This window comes from Staurois parvus, unplaced genomic scaffold, assembly GCF_062004578.1.
Source record: "Staurois parvus isolate SC_StPar_1 unplaced genomic scaffold, SC_StPar_1.0 ptg001886l, whole genome shotgun sequence".
NCBI lineage: Eukaryota > Metazoa > Chordata > Amphibia > Anura > Ranidae > Staurois > Staurois parvus.
In genome coordinates this window covers 445,471-460,717 of record NW_028319682.1, presented here as the reverse complement: position 1 = coordinate 460,717, position 15,247 = coordinate 445,471, and the positions used below count along the sequence as shown (strand labels likewise).

Here is a 15,247-nt window from a genome sequence, read left to right as displayed (position 1 = left end):
TTACATTCTGTTCATTCTGTTCCTTTTTTGATGAAGAAAGCCGTCCTGATCGTTGGTGGTCTTCAACACCTTCTCATCCTTCCATGAAGGTCTTGTCATCGGTACACTTGTGCAGATGATAGCCAACTTCTCCATAAGCTTTCCTCAGCATTTCCAAAGTTTTGCTGCACTTTTACCCAAGTTTACACATAATTATATCGTGTATCGCTGTTCCAAACTCACTTGCAGTTTTCTTAACCCCCCTGGCGGTATTCCCGAGTGTAGCTCGGGGTAAAGTTTCAGTATCAAAAGCGGTAACCCCCCCGAGCTACACTCGGGAATACACTGCAGCGTTGCTCAGGGATTCCTCCTGCACTTACCTTGTCCTGCGCTCCCGCGATGTCCCCCCTGCAGTGTCCCCTGTAATGTCCTTCCGGCCGATGCCGGCATCTGTCTTCTGGGTTCCATCCCCTGCGAGCGTCGGGACATAACCGGCGGGAAATCTGAAAATTTTAAAAAGTGACATTCACTAATACACTAAAATCACATAGTATAACATTCCTGTATCAAACAGGGGCGGCCTGACAACTCATGGGGCCCCCGGGCAATAGGGAATCATGGGGCCCCTGTGTCCTTGCCCAAACTCAAAAAAGCCTATGTAAAAGGTACCAGGGGCATCTCATGGGGCCCCTACTAACCCCGGGCCCTCGGGCAGTGCCTGAGTTGCCAAATGGTCAGTCCACCCCTGGTATCAAACCATTTCACATACATTTTGTCCCGAGTGCTTTGTCCGGCGCCCTGCCTGCATTTTTACTGTTCTTTCTGCCTGGAAACTGAGAAACGTCCATGGCGTCCAAAAAGCGTCCCTTTAGGTCAGACGCGGTTTTAGACCGGCTAGAGAACAGCGATAGTAAATCAGAACCACTTGCAGAATTGAGTGATAATGATTGGTGGGGGAAATTCCTCATCAGACACTGAAAACGATTCTGCGACTTTGCTCAGCGATGTGCGAACTTGGCGCTCTATTTCACATTTCAGTGTTTTTGGTTTGATTATATTATTGAATTACATTTATTATTATTATATTATTATTTTTTATGATTATTTATTATATTATAATTTATAATTTCGTGTTTCAAGTTTTATCATCCCCGGGATGTTTACTAGACTCTTGTTCGGACAGATTTCAGTGAGTTATTCCTAAAAATTACAGGCCTACAATAAAAAAATACATATTTCCATGCAAAAAAATGTACCGCTTTGAGCACAGAAATACGGACATAATCAGACCGCTAGGGAGGTTAATAAGAGGCACTTGAACAGAATGTCACTAAAAAGAATGTCTCGACTCCTCTGACAGGGCTGGAATGTGATTGATCAGTGTTCTAACGTTTACCTGGCACCCCCCCCCAAGTGACCTTGGCCAGCTTCCCTCTTTATATTCTGGACACACCTCGTATGATGGATGGGAAAGAAACTGAGTATAGGACTGCGGTGGAGAACTTTGTCACAAGGAATGAGGATAATTATCTGTATCTAAATGTGACTAGGACAAAGAAGCTGGTTGTGGATTTGAGGGGGAAGGCACCAGTGACCAATGTCTGTAGCCTCATAGGGCAGTCAGAGGAGAATGAAAACTCCTCCTTTTTAGCTTTAACCAGTGCTCAGCTGGACACTGATAAAAGCCACAAGACTTTTATATATGGCTGATAAGAAAAGGTATTTAGCAGTTTATATTTTGTAAAATAATGGCATTTCCATGTTCTGTGTACTGTGGGAGAGCAGATATAGTGAATGCGGGGTCCGGGGAGAGCGGATATAGTGAATGCGGGGTCCGGAGAGAGCGGATATAGTGAATGAAGGGTCCGGGGAGACCGGATATAGTGAATGCAGGGTCCGGAGAGACCGGATGTAGTGAATGCAGGGTCTGGGGAGACCAGATATAGTGAATGCAGGGTCCGGGGAGAGCGGATATAGTGAATGCAGGGTCCTGGGAGACCAAATATAGTGAATGCAGAGTCCGGGGAGAGCAGATATAGTGAATGCAAGGTCTGGGGAGAGCGGATATAGTGAATGCAGGGTCCGGGGAGACCGGATATAGTGAATGCAGGGTCCGGGGAGACCGGATATAGTGAATGCAGGGTCCTGGGAGACCGGATATAGTGAATGCAGGGTCCGGGGAGACCGGATATAGTGGATGCGGGGTCCGGGGAGAGCGGATATAGTGAATGCGGGGTCCGGGGAGAGCGGATATAGTGAATGCGGGGTCCGGGGAGACCAGATATAGGGAATGCGGGGTCCGGGGAGAGCGGATATAGTGAATGCAGGGTCCGGGGAGAACGGATATAGTGGATGCGGGGTCCGGGGAGACCGGATATAGTGAATGCGGGGTCCGGGGAGAGCGGATATAGTGAATGCAGGGTCCGGGGAGAGCGGATATAGTGAATGCAGGGTCCGGGGAGAACGGATATAGTGGATGCAGGGTCCGGGGAGACCGGATATAGTGAATGCGGGATACGGGGAGAGCGGATATAGTGAATGCAGGGTCCGAGGAGAGCGGATATAGTGAATGCAGGGTCCGGGGAGAGCGGATATAGTGAATGCGGGGTCCGGGGAGAGCGGATATAGTGAATGCGGGGTCCGGGGAGAGCGGATATAGTGAATGCGGGGTCCGGGGAGACCAGATATAGGGAATGCGGGGTCCGGGGAGAGCGGATATAGTGAATGCAGGGTCCGGGGAGAGCGGATATAGTGAATGCAGGGTCCGGGGAGAGCGGATAAAGTGAATGCGGGGTCCGGGGAGAGCGGATATAGTGAATGCAGGGTCCGGGGAGACCGGATATAGTGAATGCAGGGTCCGGGGAGAGCGGATATAGTGAATGCGGGGTCCGGGGAGAGCGGATATAGTGAATGCGGGGTCCGGGGAGAGCATATATAGTGAATGCGGGGTCTGGGGAGAGCGGATATAGTGAATGAAGGGTCCGGGGAGAGCGGATATAGTGAATGAAGGGTCCGGGGAGAGCGGATATAGTGAATGCGGGGTCCGGGGAGAGCGGATATAGTGAATGAAGGGTCCGGGGAGAGCGGATATAGTGAATGAAGGGTCCTGGGTTTAGTAACACTTTAAATTGTTTCATGATCACATTTATTATGATTGTTTTTGTTTGATTTGTTGATTTAAAGGGGCAGCACAACACATTTTTTTTTGTATTTTCAAAATCCTTTATTGTTATCATTGCAACACGAAGGAGAAATGCATTTCAGGGGCGAAAAAAAAAATCCTTCTTCAGGACTTAACCAATTTGGTAAACACAGGACTCAAAATAAAAGCTCCTTCATGTAAATCTCTGACAAGAGAGAGAACTTAAATGTGCTTGGGACTGCATCAATGGCATGCCATCACTCGGTCATGGATGCAGGAACAATCGCATTTTAAAACGTTTCAGCTGGACACTAAGATCAATCGCATTGCTGCAAAACAAACGTTTAATATATTGTAGCCTTCCAATGCTTAACAAGCTCTCTTCCTGATGTAGCAGTTTACAGAGATGAGACAAACCATTTAATACTGGCAGGAATGCTTACAATGATCAGCTTTTATTTAAAAGAGGGGGGGGAGGGACCATGAAAATATTGCTACTGGGCCCTATGGATCGTACTAACACCCCTGGCTCAATGTATTGAAGCCAGAGGATTAGCATGACAGCTAGGTGACTTAAAGCCCAATTCCAGAGGAGCTGTCAGCACTAACTCTCTCAGCTCAGGTGCTGCTGAAAGAAGCTAGATAGGAGAAGCGGCGGGGTGGCTGCATATAGAGGAATCCATCTCTGTTCCTTCTGCATCCGCTGAATGCCTGCTACTCTTCCTCTCTCACAGGCGTTCTGCAGCTGCAGGAGGAACATGAAGAGATTGGTTCCTCTACAGTATATGCAGTCTCCCCTGCTGCTCCTCCGATCCAGGCATACAGGGGGACACATGGGCCCCCTTCAGCATAGGGCCAGGTCACGATTGTGACCCCTGTAACCCCTGTAGCTACACCCCTCTGGGGAAAGGTTAAAGCCTCTGTCACGTTTTGCCCACTGTATCCCTATTATAGCCATTCCCCTTAATACTCCTCCCACTCCTCTGATCCAGGCATACAGGGGGCCACATGGGCCCCCTTCAGCCTGGGGCCGGGTCGCAATTGTGACCCCTGTAGCTAGACCCCTCTGGGGAAAGGTTAAAGCCTCTGTCAAGTTTTGCCCACTGTATCCCTATTGGAGCCATTCCCCTTTAATACCCCTGCCACTCCTCTGATCCAGGCATACAGGGGGCCACACGGGCCCCCTTCAGCCTGGGGCCGGGTCGCAATTGTGACCCCTGTAACTACACCCCTCTGGGGAAAGGTTAAAGCCTCTGTCAAGTGTTGCCCACTGTATCCCTATTAGAGCCATTCCCCTTTAACACCCCTGCCATTCCTCTGATCCAGGCATACAGGGGGCCACACGGGCCCCCTTCAACCTGGGGCCGGGTCGCAATTGTGACCCCTGTAGCTACACCCCTCTGGGGAAAGGTTAAAGCCTCTGTCAAGTTTTGCCCTGTGTATCCCTATTAGAACCATTCCCCTTTAATACCCCTGCCACTCCTCTGATCCAGGCATACAGGGGGCCACACGGGCCCCCTTCAACCTGGGGCCGGGTCGCAGTTGTGACCCCTGTAGCTACACCCCTCTGGGGAAAGGTTAAAGCCTCTGTCAAGTTTTGCCCTGTGTATCCCTATTGGAGCCATTCCTCTTTAATTCCCCCGCCGCTCCTCTGATCCAGGCATACAGGGGGCCACAAGGGCCCCCTTCAGCATGGGGCCGGGTCGCAATTTCATCTCCTGCGACCCCTGTAGCTACGCCCCTGTGGGGAAAAGTTAAAGCCTCTGTCAAGTTTTGCTGTCTGTATCCCTATTGGAGCCATTCCCCTTTAATTCCTTTCAGACTAGAAAGTGATTGAAAATATTTACAATGGGGACAGAGACAAATACAACATTTTTTTACAGGGAAGAGTTAAAATTTCTGACTGAGGGTTTGATTTAATAAAGGCAAACAGACTCTGCATTTGAAAGTTCAGTCCCCAGAGCCTGATGAATAAGGGGAAGCTCTGCTGATTTCCATCATCCAATCAAGTGCAAGAAAAATGCTGTTTTTTATTTTTATTTTCCTTGCACCTGATTGGATGTTCTTTACAAAGTGAATCTTCACCGCATTCACTGAGCTCTGGCGAAAATAAGTGCAACTGCACTTGCAAAGTGCATAGTCCATTTGCATTTATTAAACAAACCCCCAAAAAATGCAGTCCTGTCCTGGTGTTGAAAGCACCTAGTGAGGGTGTCACATGGACAGGAAATGGGGGGAAAAAAATCCCCAAGGGGGTCACAGATTGTAGTAAACACGGGAAATAACTGTTAACTCTTTCCCGTTCCTATCAAATCTAGAAAACATTGGCAGGAATTGAAAGAGATATAAATAGTCAGACCTCCCTGCAGCGTTGCAGCTGACATCGGCACCTATAAATCGACCCTGAGCACATAAAAACCGGCCGCTTGACTGCTAGAATCACTCAGCTTCACCAATGATCTCACAAAATGCCAAATAACAGATTAGACCGCTACCATGAAATTGTTTCGGTCAGCAATTCCATGATCTATACCTCCTTGAGCGTGACGCTTTCACACGTGATTTATACCGGACCCCTAAGAGATCACCTTAAAATCCATAAAACACCGCTGTTTGATTACAATCCGATAAACAACCGGACACGAGCTTGGTGATCAATACACTTAATCTAATTAATGGGAACCTGAAACTGTTGCTATTTCATATATATACTTTAAAGAAGTCCATTCTACCAACTTATATCCATCACCAAGAACTCCACCAACAACCGAGGAACGCATCAAAGCTAAACTCCGGTCAACTTGTCATTGGTAGCTCCCCCATTCTCTATGATCATGGCCACCTCTGGGCACTGCAGTTCACTCTTCTTGCAGAAGTTAAGGGACAGTCCCCAAGGCAGACCATCTTACTACTTCTGCTGCTTGGGTGGGCAAGGTACTGCTCCAATCCTCACTGGTTCTCCTATTCATCCCATGGGATCGGATCAATGCACATCCTGCCCACACATGCATCAGCAGTGGTAAGACGCTCCGCCTTGAGGGTTCTTCCCTAAACCCCTGAAAAGCGCTGGAAGAGCGCAAGAATCTGTGGGGAGAAGGTAGAAGGGAAGATGACATTCCAGTTGTAGATTTAGCCCAGTAACAGTAGCCTCCCTGCGCTGCTCTGCTTTAGGAGACCATCTCTGTATTATACATTACTGCACCCTATATTGTACCCTCCTGCACCCCGTACTGTGCCTTGCTGAGTGCTGTACTGTACCCTCCTGACCCCCCTGTACTGTGCCCTCCTGCCCCCTCTGTACTGTGCCCTCCTGCCCCCTCTGTACTGTGCCCTCCTGAACCCCTCTGTACTGTGCCCTCCTGCCCCCTCTGTACTGTGCCCTCCTGACCCCCCTGTACTGTGCCCTCCTGACCCCCCTGTACTGTGCCTTCCTGCCCCCTCTTTACTGTGTTCCCCTGACCCCCCTGTACTGTGCCCTCCTGCCTCCTTGTACTGTGCTCTCATGTTCCCTCTGTACTCTGCCCTCCTGCCCACTCTGTATGTGCTCTTCTGACCCCAGTATTGTGCCTTCCTGACCCCCTTTGTACTGTGCCCCCCTGACCCCATTGGTACTGTGCCCTCCTGACCCCCCTGTACTGTGCCCTCCTGACCCCATCGGTACTGTGCCCTCCTGACCCCTCTGTACTGTGGCCTCCTGACCCCTCTGTACTGTGCCCTCCTGCCCCCTCTGTACTGTGTTCCCCTGCCCCCTCTTTACTGTGTTCCCCTGCCCCCTCTTTACTGTGTTCCCCTGCCCCCTCTGTACTGTGCTCTCATGTTCCCTCTGTACTCTGCCCTCCTGCCCACTCTGTATGTGCTCTCCTGACCCCAGTATTGTGCCTTCCTGACCCCCTTTGTACTGTGCCCTCCTGCCCCCTCTGTACTGTTCCCTCCTGCCCCCCTGTTTTGTGCTCCTGCTCCCTCTGTACTGTGCCTTCCTGCCCACTCTGTATGGTGCTCTCCTGACTCCAGTATTGTGTTCTTTTGACCTCTGTACTTTGCCCTCCTGACCTCCTCTGTACTGTACCCTCCTGACCTCCTCTGTATTGTGCCCTCCTGACCTCCTCTGTATTGTGCCCTCCTGCCGCCTCTGTACTGTACCCTCCTGACCTCCTCTGCATTGTGCCCTCCTGACCTCCTCTGTATTTTGCCCTCCTGACCTCCTCTGTATTGTGCCCTCCTGCCCCCTCTATACTGTGCCCTCCTGACCTCCTCTGTACTGTACCCTCCTGACCTCCTCTGCCTTGTGCCCTCCTGACATCCTCTGTATTGTGCTCTCCTGACCTCCTCTGTATTGTGCCCTCCTGCCCCCTCTGTACTGTGCTCTCCTGACCACTTGAACTGTGCCCTCCTGCCTCTCAATACTATGCTCTCCTGCCCCCCTGTACAGTGCCCTCCTGACCCCCCCCCTGTACTGTACTTCTTGCCTCCCCCTGTACTGTTCCATCTTGCCCCCCTACTTTGCCCCACTGACCCGTGTATTCTACCTTTCTGACGCCCTGTCCTCTGTGCTACTGACTTTTTGTATTGTTTGGATATTTGTTGACTGGTCTTTGATTTACGGTATGTTTTCTTAAGGTTTAAAATCGATTTTATTGAAAGTACTAATAAATATATGTTTAATTCTATTAACTATTTATACTTTAATTCTTGAGGGTAGGTACAAAAATTGTTGTAGGCTGGTAGGGGCCCCAGTGCATTACTTTGACCAGGGGCCCATGCTGATATTAAGATGTCCCGTTCTATGAAGGTTCCAATAAGCTCATTAAGTCTAGGAGGCTATAACACAGAAGAATAGTTACGCCATCAGTGACGCCCATATACATCATGTCCTCATCAGAATCTCCATTACCTTAGGGTCCCCATCAGAATGCCCCTTTACATCAAGGTCCCCAACAGAGTCCCTCCTTACACTAGGGTCCCAATTCAAGTCTCCAGTTAAAATGTGACAGTAGCAGTGGGACAAGAGCTGGGAGGTGGACCAGGTCTGAACAGGGGCGGACTGACAACTCATGGTGCCCCCGGGCAATAGGGGATAATGGGGCCCCTGTGTCCTTGCCCAAACTCAAAAAAGCCTATGAAAAAGGTACCAGGGGCATCTCATGGGGCCCCCTACTGACCCCGGGCCCTCGGGCAGTGCCCGAGTTTTTAAATGGTCAGTCCGCCCCTGGGTCTGAATGAAGAAAGTTCCTAGCAGTCCCAGCAGCCAACAGAAGGGATGATGACAACACAGCAGAAGGAACCTGTGCTTGAGACTGATGGGGGGAATGGGTAGAATGGAGACCATAGGTAGCCTGTGTTGACCTAAATTTTCAGTCTGTGCACACCACTGGCCCTAGATGTGGGCCAGCTAAAATCTTTTATAGCAGGCTGCATGTGGCCGTGGGCTGTAGCTTGGAGGCCCCTGTCCTAGAGAATGACAGTGTCACTATCCTGGCTGTGCCGTGAAGCAGGACTATAAGGATTACAAGGTTATTTTGTTGGGTAAATGTGTATTTTTAACTGTGTTTAGCTATTTAGACAGCTGCCCTTATTTCAGGTTACCCTTGGTGGATCTTTATTCAATGTTTGTGTAATAGTTTGGATTTCCCATCATTTTCTGTTCTAGGGACATATGGAGAGCGTGAACCCCCATGGCCTCTCTACTTTACAGGAAAAACACATCTTGCATATACATTTCCCAACATGTTAACAGACCCTTATTGATGATACAGCAAGCAAAGACTGGAAGTTGTAAAGCTCAGGTTTCAGGGAGCAGACACACCCATCTCACATGTGAGGAGTTGTATGTAATTTGGTTGCTGTGAATTACAGAGATCTAAGTTGCGTGGACTTTCTGGCTATGTTAAATGTAGTGTTTCCAAGGTGTATTTTTTTTCATCTCTTGAATTAAATCTAGATGTCCAGCTCTTTTCATCTTTGTCTGCACACATTTCCCCGTCAATTATCTTGCTGAATTAAGCCACCAATGTTCAGAGTTGGCCAGAAGAGTCTAACAAATTAAGGATGTATCAGTATATTTGAGCCTTGGTGTTGCCAACCTTACCATGTGGCCCTGGGCACTAGCCCACAAGTTCCATTAAGTTATATAAAGCTGTGAGATGCTGCTGAAATGATATGAAAATGTCAACGTTTTCTGTAAAATGGCACGCACGTCAAGCTTGAGCCTACTATTTCCACTATTGTTTGGGCTTTTAATATGATGGCCAACCTTGCTGACCAATAGGGAGACACAAGGGTACAGAGCCAAGCTTGATTTTTACAGTACCAACCAAGTCAAGTTTGATCCCACCCTCTCCCATTTCCTGAGACTTCAGCTTGGACTTTTTAGTTTGATGGAAAACCTTGATGACCAACAGGGAGACACAAGGGTATGGAGCCAAGCTTGACTTTCACAGTATCAAGCAAGTCAAGCTTGATTCCACCCTCTTCCACTCCCTGAGCATTCTAGTTGGGTTTTTAATGTGATGGACAACCTCAGTGAAGGCTATGGAAGTACATGGGAGCAAAGTTTGACTTTCATAGTACCAACACAAGGGTATGGAGCTAAGTTTGACTTACAATTACCAACCAAGTCAAGCTTGATCCCACCTTCTCCCACATCCTCCTGGCTGGACTCTTAATATGATGGGCAACTTTAATGACCAATATGGAAGCACTAGAGAGTCAAGTTTAACTTTCACACTGCCAAGCAGGTCAAGCTTGATTCTACCCTCTCCAACTTACTGTGCCTCCTAGTTGGAATTTAATGTGATAGGCAACCTTGGTGACCTATAGGAAGGCACACAGGTACAGAGCCAAGCTTGACTTTCACAGTATCAAGCAAGTCAAGCTTGATTCCACCCTCTTCCACTCCCTGAGCCTTCTAATTGGGCTTTTAATGTGATGGGCAACCTTGCTAACCAATAGGGTGGCACAAGGGTATAGAGCTAAGCTTGATTTTCACAGTACCAGCCAAGTCAAGTTTGATCCCACCCTCTCTCACTTCCTGAGACTTCAGCTTGAACGTTTTAATGTGATGGATAACCCTGCTAACCAACAGGGAGACACAATGGTATGGAGCTAAACTTGACTTTAAGATAACCAAGCAAGTCATATTTGATCCCCCCCCCCTCTCCCAATTCCTGAGCCTCCTGGCTTGGCTTTTAATATGATGGGCAACCTTAATGACCAATATGGAAGCACAAGGGAACCAACTGTGACTTTCACACTACCAAGTAGATCAAGCTCAATTTCACCCTCTCCAGTTTCCTGTGTCTCCTAGTTGGACTTTTAATGTAATAGGCAACCTTGGTGACCTATAGAATGGCACACAGGTACAGATCCAAGCTTGACTTTTACATTACCAAGCAAGTCAAGCTTGATTCCACCCTCTCCCACTCCCTGAGCCTTCTAGTTGGGCTTTTAATATGATGGGCAAACTTGTTGACCAATAGGGAGGATCAAGGGTATAGAGCAGGGGCGGACTGACAACTCATGGGGCCCCCGGGCAATAGGGGATCATGGGGCCCCTGTGTCCTTGCCCAAACTCAAAAAAGCCTATGAAAAATGTACCAGGGGCATCTCATGGGGCCCCCTACTGACCACGGGCCCTCGGGTAGTGCCCTAGTTTCCAAATGGTCAGTCCGCCCCTGGTATAGAGCCAAGCTTGACTTTGACATTACCAATCAAGTCAAGTTGATCCCACCCTCTCCCACTTCCTGAGACTTTAGCTTGGACTTTTTAGTGTGATGGACAACCTTGCTGACCAACAGGGAGACACAAAGGGTATGGAGCTAGGCTTGACTTTAACATTACCAACCAAGTCAAGTTTGATCCCACCCTCTCCCACTTCCTGAGCCTCCTGGTTTGGCATTTAATATGATGGGCAACCTTAATGACCAATATGGAAGCACAAGGGAGCCAAGTGTGACTTTCATACTAGCAAGTAGGTCAAGCTTAATTCCACCCTCTCCAACTTCCTGTGCCTCCTAGTTGGACTTTTAATGTAATAGGCAACATTGGTGACCAATAGGAAAGCACACAAGTACAGAGCGAAGCTTGACTTTCAGAGTTTTAAGCAAGTCAAGCTTGATTCCATCCTCTTCCACTGGGCTTTAAAGTGATGGGCAACCTTCACTTTAAGTCAAGCTCAACTTTTACAGTACTTGTCTCTATTGGAAATAACTCCAGCTACCCATACCTCTTTCTACCAAATGTTTTCATGCATGATTATCACTGAGCCTCCATACTTCTATTATTTTATCACCTAAACAGTTTGAATTGTCCATGTTTACGACAGGTTTTATAACTGCTGAGCCTTGGGGCAATGTCACATGAGCGATTTCGTAACAGTGATTTGTAGCAGCTAAATAACGTCCTTGTTATGGGAAGAATAAAAGGCAGTCAATAAAAAACCTGCGTCACAGCAGTTTGCTGTATATTATGACATGGCAGGAATTGATTCCTGAAGACTTGTAAAGTTACTGGAAGATCACTTTAATATCTGCATTCCTTTTTTCTCTTCATAGTTCTCCTGATTACTATACTGGTCGTGGAAGGGATCGCTGTGGCGCAGAGAACGCAAGGTAGGTACATAGCCAGCACCGTTCACGTCACCTGCTGTGCTTAGATTCGATTTGTCAGTTTCGAGGCAATGTTCCACAGCTCTTAATAAATATAATATAAAGATCTAATGAAATAAAACAAGATCTAATTATGATACATTCTTCATAATAGAGACCTTTTCATGTTGCCCTAGCAGCAATTATTAAATGGCATTGCCTGGCAGTGCAAGTCTTGAGAATGCAGGAAGCACACAGTGGAGAGACCATGATATGTGCTTCTACCATTATAGACACCAGGCAGCAGAACATATTCTATAAAAGACTCACGTACAACATATACTTACTGGTATTTAAGACCTGATTGAAATTTGATTAACTCTACAGCCCTGGTGCCCAACCTGTGGCTTGAGGGCTGTATGTGGCCCTTTGTTGTTCTATCTACAGACTGCTGAGGTCCGAGGGCTGCACATAATAATGTGCAGCCCTCGGACCTCAGCAGTCTGTAGATAGAACATTGATTGGGGTAAAAGCATTGATCTCTCTATCAGGCTCATGTAACATGTTCCCAGTTTCGTATTGTTTTCTGCAGCAGATCCTTAGCCACAGGGCTCTCTTAATGCATGGGCACTGCCCAGGGTCCCCAGGTGAATAGGGGCCCCATGATAATATTGCATTTCATCTTACTTGCCAACTGTCATGATTTTTACTAAGCTGTCCCAGGGTGGCCCAAGCAGTGTCCCAGAACCTTTCCTGTGCCCTCCTGATCCCAGTATTGTGCCCTCCTGAACAGGGGCGGACTGACCATTTGGAAACTCGGGCACTGCCTGAGGGCCTGGGGTCAGTAGGGGGCCCCATGAGATGCCCCTGGTACCTTTTTCATAGGCTTTTTTGAGTTTGGGCAAGGACACAGGGGCTCCATGATCCCCTATTGCCCGGGGACCCCATGAGTTGTCAGTCCACCCCTGCTCCTGACTCCCCCTGTACTGTGCCCTCCTGATCCCTGTACTGTGCCCTCCTGACTCCCTCTGTACTGTGCCCTCCTGATCCCAGTATTGTGCCCTCCTGACTCCCCCGTACTGTGCCCTCCTGATCCCTGTACTGTGCCCTCCTGACTCCCCCTGTACTGTGCCCTCCTGACTCCCCCCGTACTGTGCCCTCCTGACTCCCCCCGTACTGTGCCCTCCTGACTCCTCCCTGTACTGTGCCCTCCTGACTCCTCCCTGTACTGTGCTCTCCTGATCCCTGTACTGTGCCCTCCTGACTCCCCCCTGTACTGTGCCCTCCTGACTCCCCCTGTATTGTGCCCTCCTGACTCCCCCGTACTGTGCCCTCCTGACTCCCCCGTACTGTGCCCTCCTGACTCCCCCGTACTGTGCCCTCCTGACTCCCCCGTACTGTGCCCTCCTGACTCCCCCGTACTGTGCCCTCCTGACTCCCCCGTACTGTGCCCTCCTGACTCCCCCCGTACTGTGCCCTCCTGACGACTCCCAGTATTGTGCCCTCCTGACTCCCCCGTACTGTGCCCTCCTGATCCCTGTACTGTGCCCTCCTGATCCCTGTACTGTGCCCTCCTGACTCCCCCTGTACTGTGCCCTCCTGACTCCCCCTGTACTGTGCCGTCCTGACTCCCCCTGTACTGTGCCGTCCTGACTCCCCCTGTACTGTGCCGTCCTGACTCCCCCTGTACTGTGCCGTCCTGACTCCCCCTGTACTGTGCCCTCCTGACTCCCCCTGTACTGTGCCCTCCTGACTCCCCCTGTACTGTGCCCTCCTGACTCCCCCTGTACTGTGCCCTCCTGACTCCCCCCGTACTGTGCCCTCTTGACTCCTCCCTGTACTGTGCCCTCTTGACTCCTCCCTGTACTGTGCCCTCCTGACTCCCCCTGTACTGTGCCCTCCTGACTCCCCCTGTACTGTGCCCTCCTGACTCCCCCGTACTGTGCCCTCCTGACTCCCCCCGTACTGTGCCCTCCTGACTCCCCCCGTACTGTGCCCTCCTGACTCCCAGTATTGTGCCCTCCTGACTCCCCCGTACTGTGCCCTCCTGATCCCTGTACTGTGCCCTCCTGACTCCCCCTGTACTGTGCTCTCCTGATCCCTGTACTGTGCCCTCCTGACTCCCCCCTGTACTGTGCCCTCCTGACTCCCCCTGTACTGTGCCCTCCTGACTCCCCCTGTATTGTGCCCTCCTGACTCCCCCGTACTGTGCCCTCCTGACTCCCCCGTACTGTGCCCTCCTGACTCCCCCCGTACTGTGCCCTCCTGACTCCCCCCGTACTGTGCCCTCCTGACTCCCCCCGTACTGTGCCCTCCTGACTCCCCCCGTACTGTGCCCTCCTGATCCCTGTACTGTGCCCTCCTGATCCCTGTACTGTGCCCTCCTGATCCCTGTACTGTGCCCTCCTGACTCCCCCTGTACTGTGCCCTCCTGACTCCCCCCGTACTGTGCCCTCCTGACTCCCCCCGTACTGTGCCCTCCTGACTCCCCCTGTACTGTGCCCTCCTGACTCCCCCCGTACTGTGCCCTCCTGACTCCTCCCTGTACTGTGCCCTCCTGACTCCCCCTGTACTGTGCTCTCCTGATCCCTGTACTGTGCCCTCCTGACTCCCCCCTGTACTGTGCCCTCCTGACTCCCCCCTGTACTGTGCCCTCCTGACTCCTCCCTGTACTGTGCCCTCCTGACTCCCCCTGTACTGTGCTCTCCTGATCCCTGTACTGTGCCCTCCTGATTCCCCCTGTACTGTGCCCTCCTGACTCCCCCTGCACTGTGCCCTCCTGACTCCCCCGTACTGTGCCCTCCTGACTCCCCCCGTACTGTGCCCTCCTGACTCCCCCCGTACTGTGCCCTCCTGACTCCCCCCGTACTGTGCCCTCCTGACTCCTCCCGTACTGTGCCCTCCTGACTCCCCCCTGTACTGTGCCCTCCTGACTCCCCCTGTACTGTGCCCTCCTGACTCCCCCTGTATTGTGCCCTCCTGACTCCCCCATACTGTGCCCTCCTGACTCCCCCCGTACTGTGCCCTCCTGACTCCTCCCTGTACTGTGCCCTCCTGACTCCCCCTGTACTGTGCCCTCCTGACTCCCCCTGTACTGTGCCCTCCTGACTCCCCCTGTACTGTGCTCTCCTGACTCCCCCCTGTACTGTGCCCTCCTGACTCCCCCCGTACTGTGCCCTCCTGACTCCCCCCGTACTGTGCCCTCCTGACTCCCCCCGTACTGTGCCCTCCTGACTCCCCCCGTACTGTGCCCTCCTGACTCCCCCCGTACTGTGCCCTCCTGACTCCCCCCGTACTGTGCCCTCCTGACTCCCAGTATTGTGCCCTCCTGACTCCCCCGTACTGTGCCCTCCTGATCCCTGTACTGTGCCCTCCTGACTCCCCCTGTACTGTGCTCTCCTGATCCCTGTACTGTGCCCTCCTGACTCCCCCCTGTACTGTGCCCTCCTGACTCCCCCTGTACTGTGCCCTCCTGACTCCCCCTGTACTGTGCCCTCCTGACTCCCCCTGTACTGTGCCCTCCTGACTCCCCCTGTACTGTGCC

At 50.9% G+C, this 15,247-nt stretch overlaps 1 protein-coding gene across 1 annotated transcript in view; it reads left to right on the top strand.

The window, feature by feature from the left end:
• The window catches only part of NETO2 (neuropilin and tolloid like 2), a 98,121-nt gene that overhangs the window by 50,252 nt on the left and 32,622 nt on the right, over positions 1–15,247 (top strand). The window contains exon 2 of the mRNA XM_089664340.1: positions 11,671–11,727. Within this exon, the coding sequence (XP_089520466.1) occupies positions 11,671–11,727 (57 nt within the window). The remainder of the gene's footprint in view (positions 1–11,670; positions 11,728–15,247) is intronic.